The sequence below is a fragment of the Neltuma alba genome, unplaced genomic scaffold (assembly GCF_004799145.2).
Source record: "Neltuma alba isolate B1F8T4 unplaced genomic scaffold, ASM479914v2 tig00012957_pilon, whole genome shotgun sequence".
Lineage (NCBI taxonomy): Eukaryota > Viridiplantae > Streptophyta > Magnoliopsida > Fabales > Fabaceae > Neltuma > Neltuma alba.
The window spans coordinates 330,390-352,104 of NW_021637317.1; the positions used below are offsets into that span (position 1 = coordinate 330,390).

The following is a 21,715-nucleotide window of genomic DNA, read 5'->3' on the forward strand; positions in this document are numbered from 1 at the left end:
ACAATTAAGAGTTCAATATTATTATTTTTTGTTAACAGTTCTAGGATTAGAAGACTAAAAGTTTACTTTTTAAAGTTAAGGGATCAAAATAAAACCTTGCATGAAATTAAAATACAAAAAATATACTTTAGCCTAATTATAAAAAAACACTTTGGTACAAATAGATTAATTGGCCCACGGTTTGAAACAAAAACTTTTGAACTCTTCCATGAGAAGCTAAAAAAAAAAAAATACAACGGCACGTTATATCATTGTCATAATTTTTTTAATCAAAACTAAGTACAAAAATATATAATTAATTAAAAACTATTAAAAAAAAAAAACACTCTTGGTCCAGTGCCCGGCTCAATACATCAATTTGATGACCTCAAGAGGGCTTCATTAAAAATTGTACACTTATTATTGGAACCTTAAACACCAACAAGTGATCCCAAAAGGAAAGCCGGCCGCGGAACATACAAAGTCAAGGAGGAAGCAAAGAAAACCAAGTTTTTTTTTTTTTTGGGTAACTTCGCTTTACAGATTCATACAAAATGTCTTTTTAATATAAAAATAAATTATGCGAACTTCTCTTAAGCTTAGTGGAAGTTTTTTAATTGTGAAAATAGAGAAAAAAAACTGTTATAAAATTGAAGATATTTACATTTGATGAGTCTATTTTATGCCCTTCATTTTTTGGCTTTAAAGCGTGGGGGGGGGGGGCTAAAGACATCATAAAAAGGCCGGTCGGCTGAGTATTCCAAGGAAGAGGAGTTCATCCGTACATCGCCTTGATGGATAAAACCACGAGAAATGCTTGAGTTTGATGCAAACAAAGCAACAAAAGAGCGACAATGGAAATGAAATCTGAAAGCAACATAGAGAAAGATGGTGGCTTAGGCTGGGGAAAATCCTTACCAGTGCCCAGTGTGCAAGAGGTGGTCCAGAATGACTCTCACACTATTCCTCGCAGATACATCAGAGACCCCAAAGACAGACCAGTATTGGATGAGCTTTCTCCGACTTCTGCAGAAATTCCCATCATAGATTTCTCATTGCTCGCCAAAAGAGACCAACATGAACAACAAAAGCTCCATTTCGCCTGCAAGGATTGGGGTTTCTTCCAGGTACTCCCATTTATGGTTCAGTTGTCGTTTAAGAATAAGATTCTTTGATTACTTATAAAGCTATTTGTGCAGATAATAAATCATGGGGTTGCAGAAGAGTTGATGCAGAAGATGAAGGATGCAGGAACAGGATTCTTTGATCTGGAAATGGAGGAAAAGCAGAAATATACAATGGCAGAAAATGACATACAGGGATATGGGCATGCCTTTGTGGTTTCGGAAGATCAGAAATTGGATTGGGCTGATCTCATGTTTCTCGTGACCCACCCTCCTCAATACAGAAACCTTAAATACTGGCCACTCACAGTACCAGGTTTCAAGTATGTAACTGATCACTGACCTTGTACTCCTACACTAATTGTTCTCTCATGTTTCATGTTACATATCAATGTCTTTCCCCTTTTCTTGTTCAAAACCTGTGTGGTCAGGGAGACAGTGGAAGAATACACAATCGAAATAAGTAGGGTATGTGAAGAGATATTTGGGAATCTCTCAGTATTGATGGGACTGAAAGAGGAAGGCCTCAAAGAGTTGCACCAAGATATCAAGCTAGCAATGCGTATCAACTATTATCCACCATGCCCTAAACCTGACCTTGTTCTTGGTATCAGTCCTCATTCTGATGGTGGCTCCATAACCATTCTTCTGCAAGATGACCACATTACTGCTCTTCAGATTCATCACCATGGCCATTGGATTCCTGTCAAACCTCTTCCCGGTGCTCTCGTTGTTAACGTTGGCGATGCTCTTGAGGTAAGCCCCAGCAAATTTCAATTCGTCCAAGACTGGCACAGACCATGACCCCACAAGTTTTCAATCTTATGCTACACACACACACTCACACTTACACACACTTTTCACTGAACCTATACAAACTTCATACTACCTCTAGTCCCTAATACTATTACCAGTTCTAAATATAAGAGTTATATTGTAGTGTAAATTACACTACAAATTAGTTCTTATATTTAAGACCGGAGGTATAAGAGCTAGTAAAGAGTTGAACTTACTTCTAAATATATGACTCAAATTTATTTTGCCCATCTTATTTATCCAAACTAACCCTATTGATTGTACATATAAAGAGAGTTTGCATTAAAGATAATTTCAATTCAAATGATTTAAGAAGGTATTTTAAAAAAGCTAACATATTTTTAATAAATAACTAATTTAAATAATTTTCTTAATCTATCTAAATTAGTTAAACAGATCTTATATTAATGATTGGAGATAATATATTAGTTAATCCTAGTTCTATCCTATGAGATTGAGAAATGCAGGTTTGGAGCAATGGGAGGTACAAGAGTGTTGAGCACAGAGCGGTGACAAATGAAAGCAGAGGAAGAATGTCAATAGCAATGTTTGTGGCTCCACATGATGAGGCAGAAATGGGTCCATTGGAACCAATGCTGCGTCATGGTCCTGCCTTGTACACAACAATTAAGTGCATTGATTATGCCAGGCACTACTTGAGCAGGAAACTTGATGGCAAAGCCCTTGACTTTCTTAAGATTCACGCCAACTCCTAAATACCATCAATTTGAAAAACACACGCCCAATACAAGTTCTAATCATGTTGCATCTCTTTTTCCACGCTCTTTCGTCAATATACCGTCTCAGTGCCTCTACTTTTTAATATAAAAGTTTGTTTAACTTTTATTTTGATTCTAAATATAAGACTGTAATCTATTTTATCTATCATATTTGTTTATTTATTTATTTTCTAAGTCAATTCTTATAATAAAAGTAGTTCTAGCTAATATATTTAACTAACAAAGATATTTTTAAAAAAACATCTCTTTATTATAAATAATTAACTTAACTAGATTTTTTTAATCTATTTATCAATTAGCTCTTATATTAAAGATCGGGAGTAGTATTATAAAAATATTTTCTTGAATTGGTCTGGAGTACCGAAATAATGTGAAATTAAGCTTATCTCAAAAGTTGCAAGTTGAAGGCTCATTTGTAATGGCTTTCCAAATATGGCCTAATCATACACCCAATCCCTATATTTTATTGACAAATTAGTTATTAAAACCTATGAATATATTTAACCCGAGAGTATCACAGTATAGTTACTATAAAGCAAGGCGGCAATATCAACATGAGAGACACAAGGAAAAAATGGATAAAGAGAAGAACAAAAATGAAATCTCATGCACCGCCAGCCTCCAAAAGTGAAAATTAACTGAAGTATCATATTTTTTGACCGAAAACTAAAATAATACGTTCTGTCTTTAATATAAGAGTTAGTTGGACATTCAATTTGGTCCTACATGTAAGACTTCAATTCACTTTGTCTCTTATATTTATCTATTTTTTTCAAGCTAGTCCTTGTAATAGTTATATATGTTAAATGTTTCATTAAATGGTAGTTCTAACTAATATACATGATTAACAAAAGTATTTTAGAAAAGACAACACCTATTTATCACAAATAACTAACATAACTAATTTTCTTAATCTATTCAAATTAATCAACTAGCTCTTATATCAAGGATTGGAGGTAGTGTCATATCCAGTTAGTCATTTTTATATTCAGAAAGTATTAATATTTTGTAAATTTTGTACAAATAAAGTATTGGTATTTTAATTTTGGTACCTTCTCGCTAATAAAATTCTTGATGGAGGATTTTTCTCCCAATTTCTTCTTATATTGTTAACAATTAGAAGGGTTTGAGTCCTACATTCTTTCAAATTTCACTGAACATTCAATTTTAATTAGCCAAAACCTACCAGTGGTGAGACTGATTTTGCTTTTTGCGTAACATCCAATGCAAAAATTTTATTAAAAAAAAGTACAAACATAATCAAGTAACTAGAATCGTTAAAATTGTCTATATGAGTTAAACAGGCCACCCACCTTGAATCGTAGATTGAATGAATTAGCCAATTTAACTCGATTTGATAAGTTGAAAATCATAACCCAATCAATCCACATAACAGTTAAAAAAACAAAAAAAAAAAGGTAAAATGTGCAATTTTTATGAGCACATGCTTCAATATTTAAATTTAAACACTATTTCCATATATCATTATCATAAACCTTTTTTAATTAAAATATAATAAGTATTTACTTTCATTAAAAAGTATACACTTGCTTATTGTTGGCACGTCATACATTGGATTCTTTAAAATGTTTTCAATTTTCAAATATGCATCGCTGTCTCTAAATCCATGTGACCACCTTCATTCCCTCACTTGAGAAACAATATAGTATCACCCAGCTTGGGCACATTTGACGATTTTTAATGAGGAATCTGATCACTAAAATGTTTCCAAATTACACACAGATGCCTCTTTTATTTATTTATTTTTTTTATTTAGAACCTCGAAGAAGAAGGTCGGCTGACAAACCAATGAAAAAGGGTCCAATCCTAACACCAGATGGTACTATAAAACAACAAGGCAAAGCTTTATTTTGAAGGTGAGAAAAGGAACCAGAGAGCAATGGAAATGAAATCAGAAAGCAAAAGCTGCAAGGAAAAAGACGAGGGTTTAGGGTGCGCAAAATCCTTACCAGTGCCACGTGTGCAAGAGATAGTGAAGAATGATGCTCACAATGTTCCTCACAGATACATAAGAGACCAAGAAGAGAGACCAGTTTTGGATCAACTTCTTCCAATTTCTTCTGAAATTCCTGTTTTAGATTTCTCATTGCTGGCCAAAAGAGATCAACATGAACAAAAGAAGCTCGATTCTGCCTGCAAGGAATGGGGTTTCTTCCAGGTATACCCAGTGAAAATTTTTATTCGGAGTTTGTAAGATTATTTGATACCTCATGCATTCCAAAATTCTAAGCACAGCCTCTGAAAATACATATATAGATAATAAATCATGGGGTGGGAGAAGATTTAATGCAGAAGATGAAGAAAGCAGGGAGAGGATTCTTTGATCTGGGAATGGAGGAAAAGCAGAAATGTTCAATGGCAGAAAATGACATCCAAGGATACGGACAGGCCTTTGTAGTGTCAGAAGATCAGAAATTGGACTGGTCTGACATTATGATCCTCATGACCAACCCTCCTCAATATAGAAATCTCAAGTACTGGCCACTTACAGTAATAGGTTTCAAGTATGTGTTACAATGCTCATGTTCTTTACTTTTTCAGCCATTGTTGCTATTTGTAGAAATTGTTTCTTCTTTACTTTTTCAGCCATTGTAGCTATTTGTAGAAATTGTTTCCAAAGTTTCACTTTTTAAGAAAAAAGAAACCCACATGAACAGGGAGACATCGGAAGAGTACACTAGAGAAATAAGCAGGGTAAGTGAAGGGATACTTGGGAACTTATCAGTGTTGATGGGAATGGAAGAGGAAGATCTAAAAGAGTTGCCCCAAGTGGTAAAACTAGGAGTGCGTATGAACTACTATCCACCATGTCCCAACCTGATCTTGTTCTTGGTATCAGTCCCCATTCTGATAGTGGCACCATAACCATTCTTCTGCAAGATGATCACATCACTGCTCTTCGGATTCATCACCATGGCCATTGGATTCCTGTCAAACCTCTTCCTGGTGCTTTTGTTGTTAATGTTGGTGATACTCTTGAGGTACCCACAATTTCAATTTATGGTCTTCTAATTCAAACATGGTATATTAGCTATGAGATAATGATTTGGATACAATAATGCAGGTTTGGAGCAATGGGAGGTACAAGAGCGTTCAGCACAGAGCAGTGACAAATGAAAGCAGAGCAAGAATTTCGATAGCTATGTTGGTGAGTCCACATGATGAAGCAGAAATGGGTCCAGCGGAGCCAATGTTGCGCAATAGTCCTGCCATGTACAGAAGCATCAAGTGTATTGACTATATGAGGCATTTCATGGGCAGGAAACTTGATGGGAAAGCCCTTGATTTTCTTAAGCTACAAGCCAACTCATAATACCAATTTAGAGTAGGCCAACTAAAATTATGTTACCCCTTTTTACCTCTAGTTCTTTCATATTCGAGAAGTTAACAAGAGATTTAGCTATGCCAGCTCAACATACATGGGCTCGAGTTTATAAGCCTTACCTTGAATATTTTCTAGGTACGCTCCTAATTGATCAGGCTTAGAGCCGAGCTGAAAGCTCAAATAACTTTTTTATTTAAAAACAAAACAAAACAAAGCTTATCGTTGTTCATTATAATTATAACAAATATATAGATTCCAATAAACAAAAAATCAATGTATACATTAAAGGACCAAAATAAGTGCTAAGCTGAGTGATACAGGTACAAGACTCTCAAGTCCCGTTTAATACAAAGCATTAACAATGAGGGATAAGGATTGAAATAGAAAATGCAAAACTATAGTAAAAAAGTGTTTAGCATGAATAATTGTATGATATTTGAGATTAGACAAACCTATATATGTGGGATTGGCGAATATCATGAGGGGAGGTGGTATTCTCCAATCCTATCTATATGGGATCGCCTAATCCTATGTGATCAGAAATCATTCATGTCAAGCATCCTTTTAACATATTTTTAACCCCAATCTCAATCTTTACCCCTCATTTTTAATACTTCATACCAAACGTAACCTTAAAGATCACGCCGAAAAGCCAATTTACACTAAAAATCCCCAATTTACAAAGGCTTGCCCTTAAAAAAAAAAAAAATTGAAGCTAAAGGTCCAACAAGTCAGACCCAATTGATAAGTCTAACTTTTAGCCTATATTGTATCAAATAATTCAATCCTCAATACTTATAATCAAGCTTAAATATTAGACTAATATTAGCATCTTTCATTTTCCAACTAGAAAGTACTGATCTTAAGTTCATTTTCTAACTATGTGCTTCTTTCTTCAAAGCGTTTAGTATTGTTCCCACATATAATTATCATAAGCTTTTTCAATTGAGAGAAATTAATAAAATTAGTAAAACTGTTTATTTGTAACAAACATATATTGACTTTTCTACATTACCATCTCATGTACATTAGAACTATTTTTTTGTGGAAATTTCTTATAATCAATAAAAATATTTTAGAGGGAAAAAATATGTATTTGAGAGACAAAATAAACTAAGGTCTTATATTTAGGATCATATCTAACCCCAAACTAATTCTTATATCAAGGACCAGAGATAGTAATTTATTTTAAAAATGTTGGCATGTTTCAACGAGGAATCTGATCACAACAATTTAGACATTACACATGGATTCCTCTTCTGTTCTTAACTAGAATATCCAAACTGAAGGCCGGCTAAGCAAACCAATGAGACGGGTTCGATCCACCACTAGATTGAACTATAAAACAAAAAGGAAAAGCTTGATTTTCCAGGTGAGCAAGGATTTAGGAACAGGGTAGCAACAATTGATGTCAGAAAGCAAAAGCAACGGGGAAAAAGATGGTGGTTTGGGGTAGGGAAAATCCCTACCAGTGCCACGTGTACAAGAGATGGTGAAGATGACCCCCACAATGTTCCTCACAGATATATGAGACCAAGAAAGAGACCAGTTTTTAATCAACTTCCTCATATTTCTTCTGAAATTCCGGCGATAGATTTCTCATTGCTGGCCAACGTGAACAAAAGAAGCTCGATTTTGCCTGCAAAGAATGGGTTCTCTTCTACGTGCATCCACTCAATATATCACTTGATGTTTGTAAGATTCTTTGCTTCCCATTGTGCTGGAGAATTCTAAATGCGGTCTCTGAAATTATTTATATAGATAATAAATCATGCAGTGGGAGAAGAGTTGATGCACGAGGAGGAGGATGCAGGGACAGGATTTTTTGATCTGGAAATTGAAAAGCAGAAATATTCGATGGCAGAGAATGACATACAGGGATACGGACAAGCCTTTGTTTTGTCTCAAGATCAGAAATTGGATTGGCCAGACATTATGATCCTCATGACCAACCCTCCTCGAGATAGAAATCTCGAAGTACCGGCCACTTACGGTACCATGTTTCAGGTATATATTATGTCCAAAGTCTATTCTTTACATTTTCATTGTTGCTATTTGCTCTCATTTTTTTAACAATAAAGAAACTATCATGGGCAGGGAGACATTAGAATACAATGCGAGAGAAGCAAGCAGGGTAAGTGAAGAGATACTTGGGAATTTTATCAGTGTTGTTGGGAATGAAGACGAAGTAAAAACAGCTGCACCAAGTGGCAAGACTTGGCATGCGTATGAATTATTATCCACCATGCCCCAAACCTGACCTTGTTCTTGGTATCAGTCCTCACTTCGATGGGAGCACCATAACCATTCTCCTGCATGATCATATCACTGTTCTTCCAATTGCCATTGGATTCCTATCAACCCCCTTCCCAACGCTTTTGTTGTTAATGTTGGCGAGCATCGGGCAAAAAAATACCAACAATTTCAATTCATCCATCTCCATCCTTCAGAACTCATTTGGTCTGTGAGATCATGAATTGGACCCAAAAATGCAGCTTTGGAGCAATGGAAGGTGCAAGAGCGTTCAGCAGAGAGTAATTACAAATGAAAGCAGCAGAAGAATTTCAATAGCAACGTGTGTTCCCACATGATGAAGCAGAAATGGATCCAGTGGACCTAATGCTGCTTGATGCTTCTGCCGTGTACAGGAGCATCAAGTACATCGACTATGTAAGGCACTTCGTAAGCAGGAAGCTCGATGGAAAAGCCCTTGATTCTCTCACATTCGAGCAGTGATCAAGTTAAATATTCTGCCGCACCTTTTCCTCCTCAATTCTCTCACATTCGAGCAGTGCTCAAGTTAACAAGAGACTTAGCCGTACTACCAACCTCCATATCAAATGAATTAACCCTTAATCCTTATAATCAACCTTAGTATAGTGACATCTTTCAGATTTTAACTTAGTAGTGTACATACAATCTCCAGTCATGTAAAGGCCAAGAAAACAGCGCTAATGACAGAATGAAAAACTACTGAGAGAAGGAAAAGTAGATTAACTGAAGGGCAAAATGGAAATCTCATGCACCACAAAAAATTGTGGGTCTCAAACACAAGGGATCTCGCAACTTAGTAGAACATTCTTTTTACAGTCACAATCGTGAAGGAAAAAACCACCTACCTTTACAACCTGATAAAAAGCTAGGGAACAAATTTATCTCTTCTTGGGCATCAGGCGTCATCATTCACAGCCCCGGCGTCAGCTAACGTGATTCTCATTCTAGACATAAATATATACCCTCAAACTAGCAAATATACAGTTTTGAGTACACCCCATGATTCCTTATTCTCGATCAGCTCCCACCAGTCAGAACCAAACTGACAGATGGAAGCCGCCAGATGCGAAAATTAACAAGAGAAGGAGCTTGTATTATACTCAGTTAGCCATACAATAATTTTACTTCCTATACGACCTGTGCAGGATGAAGAGTCAGACTAATCCTCCTTTCTGCATACATTCAAATGCAAAAATCATGTGTTAATACGTGAGAGGAAGCAATTGAGAGGTTTTCCAATGAATATTTGACAGACTGATATTTTTCAGGACTAAATGATAAGTGAACAGACACCATAAAACTTCCGTTCTGTTCTTTGAAAAAAATTCATTACACAGAAATAGAAGTGATCAGAATGCACTGGATAGTCTACTCTGCATATTCTTTAGGATGGAAGAAACGGATTTCATCGAGCATAATATTAACGAAAATGATTAATGAATAGCCCAAGCATTAACAGAGCGTGTTCAGATTCATGATACTCAATTCATAAGTTTGACCCAAAATGAGAGGAGGGAAATTAGAAAAATGACTCGTACCTCCAGCAGCAACCAGTTTCTCTACACGTGCAACTATGTGCTTCCCATAAGTATACTTCTTTAACGCATTCAGGTGAACCTTTATTCGATTAAGGATGAGCTCAAGCTGCTGGTCATCACAAGTTTCCAGCACCTTCTGTACAACATAGTTCGCAAACTGATCTTTCATCATCACCTACAACCAACAGACCAAGCAAAAGATGAGAAAATCTGATATACAACGAAATTACACAAAATCTTAACCTTAAGTAAGAACATAATATAATTACAGCACCAAAATCAAGAAAGAGTTTCTGTGAGTAAGAGTTAACCTTCCCATCCTGTTCCCCATGTTAAAGCTTGTCTCTTGCTAACAGATTTCAAAAGAAATACACATGATGCAACTAAATTGTTATATTATGAATATTATGCCAGCATGAATGCAGAACTTCTAACCATGACAAAACAAATTCAGTTCCCCTATAACCATGATCAACCATCTCAACACTTGATCGATTATCAAAACCTCTCATTGAGCACACTCAATGATCTGGAATGCTGTTTTATCTCCCCTTGTAGCATCACATGTATACTTTCAATATTGGGAAATTAAGAGATCATAAAAACCACTCTGAAAGGCACATAAGTGCCCATTTGGTTTCACAACAAATAATTATATTTGCATTTAATGAGATAAAACTCCTCTCACGAGTTTACCTCGTAAAACATAAAATCACTTTTTCTTGGCCAATAGTGTAAAATCACTTAAAATAAGCAAATCCAAACTAGCACTAAGTGGGATATGAGAATTAAATGAAAGCATTGGACATCATAAAGATTCTAAACCTCAGAGAAACATGATACAAACAAGAAAAGAGCTTCACTTCCCCAGTGATAGGGACCACAAACCTGTAAGGGCTCATTTTCATCAGTGGAACCAAGCATCTCATTCACTAGGGTCTGGCGTTCTGTTGGCGTTCCAAAAGTTAGACACTTCTCTATAACATTAGAGGCAAACTTCTGCTGGCTCATCTGCACAATTTGCCCAGTTAATTGCTTCACAATAGCTGAACGTTCATGTGGCTTCCCATGCTCCAGCACGTGCTGAATTTTATGCAATAATCAGAATAACCCAAATGAGCTCAAAGAAAGTCTGAATTCCATGCCGAGCAACTAGAAACTTTAGAAAAGAGTATAGATATTTTAAAGCTAGTTCAGTCTAAAAAGACAAAAGAAATTCAACTCTGAAATAAGCACGCATTCACCAACTATTCCATCAAACACTCTGATCAAATTATTAAGCATCAAATTTGGGCCATCTATCTGACTTACATCAATTCGTAGTCTCCCTCCCTAACTACCTTAATTCACACTTCAGAAAGTAGTCAGAAATTGTTCTATTATAAGAACAATGACCCTAACGTTTTAACAGTATTCAGTCGATCAATCCATGTCCTTGCTTCTTCAATAGCCATCAAACCAAGGCAAACATCATTGCTACCAAGTTTGATCCCTTTGTAGCTTGCACAATTATGAATAGACCTTTTATTCTTGTAAATAGGAATTAAAGTGCTTGTCATTCATTCATCAAGCATTTTCTTGGACCATAAAATCTCATTAAATAATTTAGTTAGCTACGACACACCCTTTTGGCCTTAACACTTCAGTGGGGATTTCATCAAGTCGTTGGTTGAGTATGGGCAATCCATATAGCCGACATCACCTAGTAGGATAAGGCTTTTTTGGTTATTGTGCAAAAGGATAAAACTTATGGGCCATACAATGAAATTGTGGAAAAGAGTAATTGAACACTCGTATTTTTGAGAACCAATTTGGAAATAAGGTCTACAATAGAAGTGGTCTCTTTACTAAAGACATAAATGGAAAAGTTCCAAAGCAAAGAGACTTGGATATGGTTTCCATCGACTTGGAAAAAGCTTATCATCATGTACCAAGAGAAGTGCTTTGCAAAGCTTTAGAAAAGAGAAGTGTGTTGCATGTATCAAAGTTACATAAGATATGTACGAGGGGGCAACAACTAATGAAAGAATGTGTAGAGGTGAGACAAGACTTTTCTATAAGGATTGGCTTGCATCAAGGATCAATTATACAAGCTGCATTTTCTTGATTCTTCAAGAGTAAGACAAAATATATGCATTGCAAATTTAATAAGAGGCAAGGTAAAGGTTATTTGAAGGTTAAAATAGGAGATCAAGTCATATCACAAATGACAAAGTTCAAATATCTTGGATCAATTATACAAGATGACAATGAAATTAATGAAGATATTGCACATAAAATGCAAACTAGGTGGTTCAAGTGCAGAAAGGCTACAAGAGTTATTTGTAACTGAAAAGCACCTAATAAGCTTAAAAGAAAGTTTTGTTAAGCAATTATAAGATCAACAATGTTATATGGCAATAAATGTTGGACTTTAAAGGAACAACAAGAACATAAAGCTGAGGTAGCAAAAATGAAGATGTTGAGATGGAAAAAAAAAAAAAAGATTCATAATGAACATACGAGAGAGAGTTAGCGTGGCATCTATTGAAGAGTAAATGATAGAAAATTGTTCAAGGTCATTCAGACATGTACACATAACACCGTTGAAGGCACTAGTGAAGAGTATAGAACAAACAGTTTTGAATCTCGTAAAGAGAGGTAAAAGACTACCAAAGAGAACACTCAATGAAATTCCTAAATAGGACCTGCTAGCTAACAATATATCCAACAATTTGGTCATCGATAAAGCTAACAGGCTTGTGCAATCTATGTAATCGACTCCACCTAGTGAGATAAGGCTTCCCATTATTTTGTTATTGTAATAAAGACTTTAATTTAATAGCCACCATAATTCAAGATAAACTATAATCACTTGCTCAAAAGGAAACTTTAATCATTATTATGCATGGTTATACAATACTTTTTGTCACTTGTCAACTATTGTCATAAAGTTTCTTAACCTTCTCGTGTTAGGAGCATAACAAGGTCGGATAAAATGCCCTTAATCAAAAGTGAACTATACAGGAATATATAGATGTCTAATGGCACAGTGAATTACATTTTTCATATATTTTACTTGGCGATCAACCAAATGAGAGCAGCACGGGTACTTGAGATGGGTAGCTAAGATATAGTTGTAGTAATAATGACCAAGCTTGATCATACAGGTCAATGAACGTACACAAAAGTATTCCTCCTTTCGTGCACTTATGGTCTAACAGGAGAAACTTAGGATTCAAAACGATGGTTTCTGGTCCAACAAGCCAGGTCAAACCAGGACTGACAACTAAGTTTTTCAGCATATTGGATATGAATCCTTCTCTTCACAAATTTTTTAATTACTCAACCATCATAGATGTTTCATACAATGTACAAATACACTTTTACTCGTAATGAATTAATAAAAATAGAAGACCAAAATTGTTCAAAATAACAATTTAATATGCGATTGCCAACATATTAACCAAAAGATCACGAATTAGCCCCAAGTGGATACAAGTAAGAAGACTGAGAATTATAACAAACCTGTACGACATAATTCCCATATTGGTCCTGTGCTAACAAGCAAACAGACTGCAGAATCTCATCCATCATTATCTGCTGCGTTTTGGGATCATGGCAATGCTCCAAGACTCTCTGTTTACAGAAAACTATCAAGTTCAGGTTTACCATTATTATCTGTCAAAGTATCAATACAGCCAAATAGTCCCCACACACAAATTATGGGGAAAAAAGGTGTCTTTGACCTGTATCACACGGCAGCCATATGGATGAGTTGACAATGTCACAACTTGGTCATAAAATGTAGAAACTATAAAGTGGATAGCATCTTCAGGTACACATTCAATACACTTCTGGATTACATGATTTCCATTTTGATCACGTACGCAGCGCATGATATGACCATCCAGCTCTGTTACCATTTTAGTCTGTTGATCCAGGTTAACAACTTCTATAGCCTAAAAAGCAACACAAACAGCATTCATCATTTACAGCACCATAGTAGTCAACATATCTGCCGAAATGCATGAGGAATAATTGCACATGACTGAGTCAAACCAAAACAAAATTGTCTCTCATCTGCAGATACTCACCAAAACTGTTAAGGCATTCTAGCAATTTCAAATTAAGGAAATAAGAAACTAAAACATCTGATTGCTACCAGCTCCACCCGCACCACCCACGAAGGGTGGCCATAAAAATAGCATCACAAATGTACCAAATTGCAGTGGTTTTAACAGCATGGCCCCTCCACAGACCTCTTAATAGTGACATAGTAATATAGACACAATGTAGAAGTTGGAGGAATATTTGTGTGACTTGTCCTCAATTTCCTCATAGACAGTAACTTGAAAAGCCTTCCTCTTTCCAACAAATAGAACATAACAAGTCCACAACATAGTGCTCTATGAAAAGTGACATACGATTAAAGGAGCCAACGGCGGATAAAACAAGAATACCTTCTGGATAACTCGGCAGCCATACATTTGAAGACTTAGGGTCAGAACATGACCAGTAAGCTGCTCAGCCAGTTCTCTTATTTGTGCTGATGTTCCATGCTCAAAAAACTGAATAAGAACCAGCATGTGTTAAGCACGAAGTCCAACAGGAATATCTCATTCACTTGAGCATACTATAAAAATGTTATACAAACTCAAATGGCACATCAAGGATGTTTCAGATATATATAAAAGAGAGAAAATACTACCTTCTGAATTACATAATTACCAAAAACATCGGTCATTAGAGAAAGAGCTTGTGGCATGATTTCATTGAACACCATGTTTTTCTCTTCCATTGTGGCGGTCTCAAGTTTCTGTTGGATAAATCGGCTTCCATATTGATCAGCACTGTGCAAGAAAAGGAAAAACAATAAACACCAATTAGATCTTAGTTCAAAATCAACAAACAAGAAAACTATGATCACTAGTATGCACCTGAACTCAACAACATGGCCAGCAATTTCTGAAAGTTCAAAACATTTGGTTTTATTACTTTTAAATTCGTCCAACAAGGATGGTGCAAAATTCTCATCCAAGTTGCCAACAGAATCGGAATGCCAAGCTCCCATGAAACCACCAGTCACATTCCTCATTCCAGACAAACGCATATTCCGCTCACTTTGCCTCATAGGACTACCTGGTCCAAGGGGCGAGTTTGGATAGAAGGAGCCAGCCAATGGGCTCCCTGGATAAGACACTCCCACACCATATGTTGGATTTCCAAAATAAGTGTGGTTCAGGCTAGGAGACTTGTTAAGGTATGGAACAGCAAACTGCGACTTTTGAGGAGCAATCAGTGACTCCACGTAAGCCTTTTGGAGGCCAAGCAAATCTGTAAATGAATTATTTGAGCATTCCTTATTTATTGCTTGGTCATTAAGGGCTGCAACCTGTGCAGCTGCAACTTCACCTGATAATAAATATTGAAGATATAAAGGATCCACTAAGGGGGCCTGATAAGAGCTACCTGAAGCATTATTTCCCATCCTGCTTGCATTTTGTAATTCTGATGCTGATAATAAATTTGGTCCTAAAGCTACACCTCCTCCCAAGGCTCCGGAGTCCATGCTATTTGCTCCTAGTGCAGCAGCAGCAGCATTTTCAAAGAAAGGGGGCAAATTACCACTACCAAGCTGACTCGCCATCATTGGTGGTGAAGAAGTATTCACAGCATACCCATTCAACCCATAGTTTTGGTATGAGATAGTCCTACCATCCAAATTTTGATGATGAACAAGTGAGTTCCCTCTACCAGTAAAAGTTGGTGTAGCAGGTCCTTTTAAACCTGAGTTAACAGAAATCCCAGCAGAGTTATGGAGCTCTAACTGCTCACTTGCGTTTGCTAAAGAGTTATTTAGATCCACTCTGAAACCACTGCTATTATTCACTTTCAAGTGAGATGCTTTTGTCAACTGGGGAGCAGAGTGAAGCTGATAAGGAAGGGGTTCTGGCTTGTTGAGGAATGCATGATAATTGATAGTATGAGAGTGCTCAGATTCATTACGCCCACTGGAATGTTTCTCGTCATTTGCTATGCCATTCGAGGACAGATTCATGCCAGCCAAAGCAGACACCAGATCTGCAGGCTCGTTTAAACTGGATGATACAGCATTAAATGAGTTTTGACCACTGGAAGATTTTTTATCATTACAGTTAGACCTCCCATCCCCAATGGGTGGAAGACAAGGACTAGGAGCTCTAGCTAGAAGTTGAGAGTCAGGTGTAGTGCTCCTTGACAAGGAAGCTCCCAATGCAGAAGCGTATGTTTGAGAAGCTGATCCACCAAGATTTTGGGCACCAGATATGCCCAGTGTGGTCCCACCAGAACGCAAAGCATCTGCAGCCGCCAAATCTTGGTGCAGCTGAGCAAAATGGGTTTCTGGGTTATCAGCACTGTCATCAAATACGTTATAGCTAGGCTGGCGATGATTAGATAGAGATGATGAACTATTTATCTCATCCTGCTTTGGAAAAATGGTAAAACAAAAGCAGGAAAAGTATAAGTAGAATGACAATACAGGAGTAACATACAGGCAACAAAATTATTAAGCAAAACAAACGATGTTAGTTCATACTCAATTAATAATATCGATAGAAATTCACAACGAAAATTATTCCACAAAATTGTAGCTCAAATGAATGAAACTTGATACATCTACCTACGAAGTCTTCAAAGCACGATCAACTTAGAACATGAAAACCGGGTAAAAAAATTAGAAATTCGCTGAAGATTGAAAAACATGGGAATGGATAGTAAAGATACAATAGAATAATCAGGAAGGGGGAAAAAACGTGGGACAACAATAACAAAAAGCAATTATTAGCCCCAAGTCAATCCATCTATAAAGAACGCGTCAGAACATCCCAATTCAGTATGTGAAGCCATTTCACTGGAACTCAGTGCAGAAGGATGTTATGCATTGCTTTCCTCCTCATAAGGATTAGGTCACTCACTCAAATCCCGTCATTATACCTTTATAGAAGGCTGTGGAGTTACTATACGCATGAAAACTAGAAGCATACAAATAAACCCAAAGATGAAATTCAAACCCCACAGCTAAAGAAATCCAATCCAAACCAAAGTACCTACAACTATCAATTTAAACAGTCTAAAAAAGACAAATCGGCATAAAGCGTAAGAAATTGACAGAAGCTCACTTGAATTAACTCTGTAATGCTCCTCTGCCTGCTCCCAAGTCCCATCGGCGGCATCCCGATCAACCCATTGCCGCCCCACTCCGCCGCACTCTTTCTTTTATTCACAACATTCTCGTCCTTCCCATCAAAACCCGGAGGCTGCACCGTAAAAAGCGAGCTGTCTCCATTCCTCCTGTCTCCAATCCCGCCACTTAAACGTTGAGTGAAACGCCAGTCCTCTTTCGACACCAACGGCGGCGGCAAGCGTGGGTTTGGATTCGCATTCGAATAGTAATAATTTGCATACGCTGGATCAGCACGAAGCTCCTCTTCGCTCGTGAAACCCCTTCCTCCGCCGCCACCTTTGCCGAAACCTGATACCATCGTCGAAGTGTCAAACAGGGCACCAACAGCAGAAAGCGAGCCCTCGACGGTGGGAGGCGCCGACCCACTTCTGTACATGTTAAGCTCCCTCTCGCGCTCACTTGCTTCTTGATGCTGCTGCCGCCTCTGCTGGCGAATCAGCATACTCAAATCTTCGCCGTAATCAGAGTTTTGGAACATCGATCGAATCGCTACACCTGACATCATCTTTGAGTAACTAGTATCAGACCCCGAACTCATCGGTGAACGTTAGATAGAACTCAGTGAAAAAATATAAATACACACACAGTAACTGCACAAAGACTGCAACTTTAAGCACATAATCAGCTAAAAAATGGTTAAAGTGTGAACAGTTTTCTCGCTAAAGCTACAAAAAGTTTATATTTTTGAGGATTATGGCAGCCCATTACTCAGTTTTTGTCAGGGGGGCGAATGGAAAATCTGCCCTTGTATTGTGAAGCATGGAGTTTGCACTCGCGGTTTAAGACTTAGATGGTGATATGAGGACCGGACTCAGAGCAAATAACGATGAAGATCGACCACGGTTTCATCCATGTTAGGAGAGAAACAGAGAGGAGACTGCGAATGGTAAAGGGCGGTGTGGAAGTGTAGTGATAAGCACGAGTGCTGAAGCCAAGCCGTTAGATTTTAAGTGACGGTAAAGATGATGTTTGCGAAGATTTCTTATTACAAAGTACTAGGGTTTTTATTAACTCGTCCAAGATGATGTTTGTATAATTATTTTTTTGACCGGAAAGTGAATGTATAATTATTTATTTTCAAGCGTATAGATGAGATGTATTGCTTTATGAAGGCCCAAATCCTCCCAGTAGTGCCTGTACAATATAAAACATATTATTGCGAATGAAATAATATTGGAAAAAAAAATCGATTTGTTATCAAACTAGTTTGACGGATTCTTCCTCAGGTTAATCATTTTTTTTAATTTTTAAATTGATTTTATGAGCCTACCACCAAACTCGCTGAATAATATTTTTGTTTAATATTATTTAAAATTCTTTCAAAAATTCGAATTATTTTTGTACTAAAAATAATTGTATATATACCAAGATGAGTTGGTCCCAATGGAGAAGTTTACAAACTTTTTCATTATTTTTCAGAACATATGCATTCCTTCAAGGAGGAAAAATAAATTTCAAAAAGAAATTTTAAGAGTACACCACCTTTTATTTTTAATCTGCAAAATTATTTTGTTAAACTGAAAAAACAAGTTATACATAACTCTCTAAACTAATGTTCAAATTAAATATTTTTTCTCAATAGAGAAATGTATGTATGGTTCAATTTTTCTGCAATAATTTCTTTTAATTTCCTCAATATCTTTTTTTTTTTTTATGTTGCATGTGAATTGTGAATGAGTGCCTTGAAGGGGATGCAGAAGGAGGGGAGCAAAGAAATTCAGTCCGTACGTGCTAAAGTAAAAGGAAAATACATATAATTTTAAAGTTTTGCGTTGATTTTGAAAACAGAGAGAGATGGATAGGCATACAATTCTTAAGACATTTATTGGTAGTGACTCATGAATAATGAAAAGATGACTCTTTACAAAGGACAGCAAAAGGATTTGAGAAGAGAAACAACTGAAATAAATACGTAAAGTAAAATAAAAGATTATATATATAAAAGAAAAGGATTAAAAATGTAGTTGTGTCGGGACATTCTAAGAAAGGAAACTGTTAACAGCAGCAAGAAAAATAGCATGGGATGAATAACCTTATTTTCAGAAGTTCGTACGAACTCTTGGCTGAGACAACCATAGGCTGAAGGATAGCTTTTTTTGTTTATTTGGGCCAAAATTAGGTTTCAGTTTAGATGTCTGAGTGATAACAAGATTCGGTACTTCAATAAAAGATACGATGCTGCCTTAGATTGTTCTTCAGATCGGGCTAAGATTGTTTTTTTTTTTTTTGGAAATAAAAGCAACCTATTATCTCAGATCCTTAATATAAGAATTAGTTGCCTGATTTGAATGTATTAAAAAAATAATTAAGTTAATTATTTATCATAATAAGTGTTATTTTTTTAAAAATATACTTACCAATCAAGTATATTGATCAGAATTACCATTATTCTGAGATTACTTTTAGAAAAATAGGTAAATATGAAAGTGGATTGATGTCTTATATTTAAAATTAAAATAAAAGTCAAGTGAACTCTTATATTAAAAACAAGAGGTAGTATAATATAAAAAAAAAAAAACAAGAGACGAAAGCTGCAATTAAAATCCAAGACGAAAAATGAGAGAATTATCATGTCCCAGTAAGGGATTTAATCACCAAGTATCCCAATGATAAGTGTGCTGCATGTAATTATTTTATTTCCTACATTATTGACAGATTTTTAGGTGATTCAATTCTTTTCTCAGCACCTAATGATAATTTTCCCATGAGAAATTAAGACCAGAAAATCAATTCTATATTCTTAGCTAACAATGTTTGTTTGAATTGCAGGTGAGAAGTCCCAAATTGACTTTTGGGCTAATAAAAGTGAGTTGGAACCAAAAATTATGTTTTGGTTTGCAATTGGAGGCGAGTTTTTTGGGCCAATGAGTGAGTTAGGTTAGAAGCCTAACTTTAGAGATTCTGTTGTTTAGCTTTTGTATTTTTCTTGTAATATTAAATCAAATTTCTACCAAAGTAATTTTCTTATAAAAAATTATCAAAACAAAAATCATATTACATATAATTAAACATATATTAAACCTTCTACTTTTTTCGGCAAAAAAAACACCCCTCTACTTAAAGCCTCAACCATGAGCAGCACACTAGCACCATAATCTTTCCCACGTTACCTCAATAAAATTCAGATAACTAAAGTATACATTTGATCTTTTATTTTTAATACAAGATTTCAATTTAATCCATTGACTTTAAAAACATATTTATAGTTTTTCAATCCTAGAATTGTTAACAAAAAAAATAGGTTGGCTTGCAGTGGGTCCTGCCAATTTAAACCCATTGTCCATAGAAGGTTTAATTAAATTTTTATAGACAAAATTTAATTTAATTTATTTTTCATAAAATTACATAATTAATTAAATTAACTCTAAAACCTGTAAACATAAATATATAATCTATTTTACATGATTATTTTATTAACACAAGAATAATAAATTAATAAGACAAAGTAAGAAATCAAATTATTAACACGAAACAGATTTATATGTAGATTAAATTTAAAATGATAAAATTTTACTAAAATTAAAATAAAAAAGTGAAAAAAAAAAGGTGCGCCATAAAAAACTCGTATTTTGGTTTGGGGAACCCAATCCATATTATCAGTTTTTTTTTTTAGTGAAATAATCATTCTGGGGATATCATTGAAGAGGCCAGACTTTTAACTCACAAGGATTGACATATTAAATTCTATCATGTCGGCTAGAAACCACATAGATGACAGATTAGATTGTAATTAAAATTTTTGTATCCTTAGTCAACTTTCACTTCTTAATGAATAGGCCCGTAGTTGATGAGGAATTTTTTTTTTATTGCCTTTCCTTCCTAGTGTTCCTTGTTTGTAATTTTGCTGTTTTTATATATACAGTAACCAGTTCCTTTTTTTTGGGGGGGGGGGGGGGGGGGGGGAGATGATGATGATGCGTTTTGAAGTAAACCCTGCACTGGGGGAAAATGGAAGATGATGATGAAGTTGGGAGAGAGGCCGAAAGAAGAGAGAAGCCTGACACCGAAAACCTAGAAGCTTATCCGTTTGGATATCATTGGGCCTAATGACGAAATCCATTTGCCGCATTACACTGTGTGTTAGAGAGAAATGATCACGCTCCTAGCAGTCGCGTGCAGAACATAACGATTGACGATGCTTTTGGCCCTGGCGATCGATGGCTCAGACATCCTTGATTTGAAGGGAGCGAGGGTCTGCGCGTGGCATGAATACGCCCTCTGTGGGAGCATCCCGCGAAATGTCCAAAATGGATTTGCAAGATATTTATGCTTTGACCCTTTTCCATGTGTTTTTTTTTTTTGGCTCGCTCTTCGAACTTTTTTATTAAATCTACATGTATTGGACCCAAAAAAACAAAAAATGTATTTGCAGGTCATGTTAGTGCATATATGGATTAAAAATATATTGGATGATTTAAATTGTAGTAAAATTTTAAGATGTTTAACTTTTTTCACTATAAATTATAGATTGAATAAAACAATTATAAGAGTTAGGAAACTATAAAAATGAGTAGTTTTACAGTTTTCAAATTAAAATATAGGTATTGATTAATTCAAGAAAAAAATTAAGAATAAAAAAATTATATTATTTCAAATATTTGTTGACCAAATTTCAAATATTTTATTGCATCATTTCACTCACGCAGAAAAAAATATTGAAAAAAACCATCACTTTCATGATTCAAGCCGGT

The 21,715-nt window shown here is 35.8% G+C and overlaps 4 protein-coding genes across 8 annotated transcripts; 3 read left to right on the plus strand and 1 right to left on the minus strand.

Moving 5' to 3' along the window:
• Nucleotides 1-833: 833 nt before the first annotated feature.
• On the plus strand, nucleotides 834-2,656 carry LOC114732960 (protein SRG1-like). The gene is made up of 4 exons (XM_028920361.1): nucleotides 834-1,106; nucleotides 1,179-1,426; nucleotides 1,535-1,859; nucleotides 2,387-2,656. The coding sequence occupies exons 1-4, from the start codon at nucleotides 834-836 to the stop codon at nucleotides 2,633-2,635; spliced, it is 1,095 nt and encodes a 364-aa protein (XP_028776194.1). The 3' UTR covers nucleotides 2,636-2,656.
• Nucleotides 2,657-4,559: 1,903 nt separating this feature from the next.
• Nucleotides 4,560-5,275, plus strand: LOC114732961 (S-norcoclaurine synthase 1-like). Its single transcript, XM_028920362.1, has 3 exons — nucleotides 4,560-4,838; nucleotides 4,937-5,170; nucleotides 5,267-5,275. Exons 1-3 carry the CDS (start codon nucleotides 4,560-4,562, stop codon nucleotides 5,273-5,275), a joined length of 522 nt encoding a protein of 173 aa, XP_028776195.1.
• A 135-nt stretch (nucleotides 5,276-5,410) lies between these two features.
• On the plus strand, nucleotides 5,411-6,022 carry LOC114732938 (probable 2-oxoglutarate/Fe(II)-dependent dioxygenase). Its single transcript, XM_028920333.1, has 2 exons — nucleotides 5,411-5,661; nucleotides 5,745-6,022. Exons 1-2 carry the CDS (start codon nucleotides 5,488-5,490, stop codon nucleotides 5,991-5,993), a joined length of 423 nt encoding a protein of 140 aa, XP_028776166.1. The 5' UTR covers nucleotides 5,411-5,487; the 3' UTR covers nucleotides 5,994-6,022.
• A 2,960-nt stretch (nucleotides 6,023-8,982) lies between these two features.
• On the minus strand, nucleotides 8,983-17,920 carry LOC114732980 (pumilio homolog 1). Of its 5 annotated transcripts, none has more exons than XM_028920402.1 (10): nucleotides 17,733-17,920; nucleotides 16,960-17,519; nucleotides 14,737-16,265; nucleotides 14,508-14,649; nucleotides 14,260-14,367; nucleotides 13,546-13,758; nucleotides 13,325-13,435; nucleotides 10,706-10,900; nucleotides 9,818-9,992; nucleotides 8,983-9,451 (listed from the first exon to the last, which is right to left on the minus strand). In XM_028920402.1, the coding sequence occupies exons 2-10, from the start codon at nucleotides 17,500-17,502 to the stop codon at nucleotides 9,408-9,410; spliced, it is 3,060 nt and encodes a 1,019-aa protein (XP_028776235.1). In that variant the 5' UTR covers nucleotides 17,503-17,519; nucleotides 17,733-17,920; the 3' UTR covers nucleotides 8,983-9,407. The 5 variants fall into 5 exon arrangements, with proteins under 5 accessions (XP_028776235.1, XP_028776233.1, XP_028776236.1 ...); XM_028920400.1 differs by having other exon boundaries at nucleotides 16,960-17,529; XM_028920403.1 differs by lacking the exon at nucleotides 17,733-17,920 and having other exon boundaries at nucleotides 14,737-15,133; nucleotides 15,269-16,265; nucleotides 16,960-17,726.
• Between the last annotated feature and the right edge of the window lie 3,795 nt (nucleotides 17,921-21,715).

What these genes read in the sequence shown, in the direction of transcription:
- LOC114732960 (XM_028920361.1), top strand. Translation starts at nt 834, where the DNA reads ATGGAAATGAAATCTGAAAGCAACATAGAGAAAGATGGTGGCTTAGGC. An exon ending in CTCACAGTACCAGGTTTCAA is followed by an intron (nt 1,427 to 1,534) that starts GTATGTAACTGA and finishes CTGTGTGGTCAG; the next exon opens with GGAGACAGTGGAAGAATACA. An exon ending in ACGTTGGCGATGCTCTTGAG is followed by an intron (nt 1,860 to 2,386) that starts GTAAGCCCCAGC and finishes TGAGAAATGCAG; the next exon opens with GTTTGGAGCAATGGGAGGTA.
- LOC114732961 (XM_028920362.1), top strand. Translation starts at nt 4,560, where the DNA reads ATGGAAATGAAATCAGAAAGCAAAAGCTGCAAGGAAAAAGACGAGGGT. An exon ending in AGGAATGGGGTTTCTTCCAG is followed by an intron (nt 4,839 to 4,936) that starts GTATACCCAGTG and finishes ATACATATATAG; the next exon opens with ATAATAAATCATGGGGTGGG.
- LOC114732938 (XM_028920333.1), top strand. Translation starts at nt 5,488, where the DNA reads ATGTCCCAACCTGATCTTGTTCTTGGTATCAGTCCCCATTCTGATAGT. An exon ending in ATGTTGGTGATACTCTTGAG is followed by an intron (nt 5,662 to 5,744) that starts GTACCCACAATT and finishes ACAATAATGCAG; the next exon opens with GTTTGGAGCAATGGGAGGTA.
- LOC114732980 (XM_028920398.1), bottom strand. Translation starts at nt 17,562, where the DNA reads ATGAGTTCGGGGTCTGATACTAGTTACTCAAAGATGATGTCAGGTGTA. An exon ending in GGCCATGTTGTTGAGTTCAG is followed by an intron (nt 14,650 to 14,736) that starts GTGCATACTAGT and finishes TTTCTTGCACAG; the next exon opens with TGCTGATCAATATGGAAGCC. An exon ending in GCTGCCGAGTTATCCAGAAG is followed by an intron (nt 13,759 to 14,259) that starts GTATTCTTGTTT and finishes GTTGCTTTTTAG; the next exon opens with GCTATAGAAGTTGTTAACCT.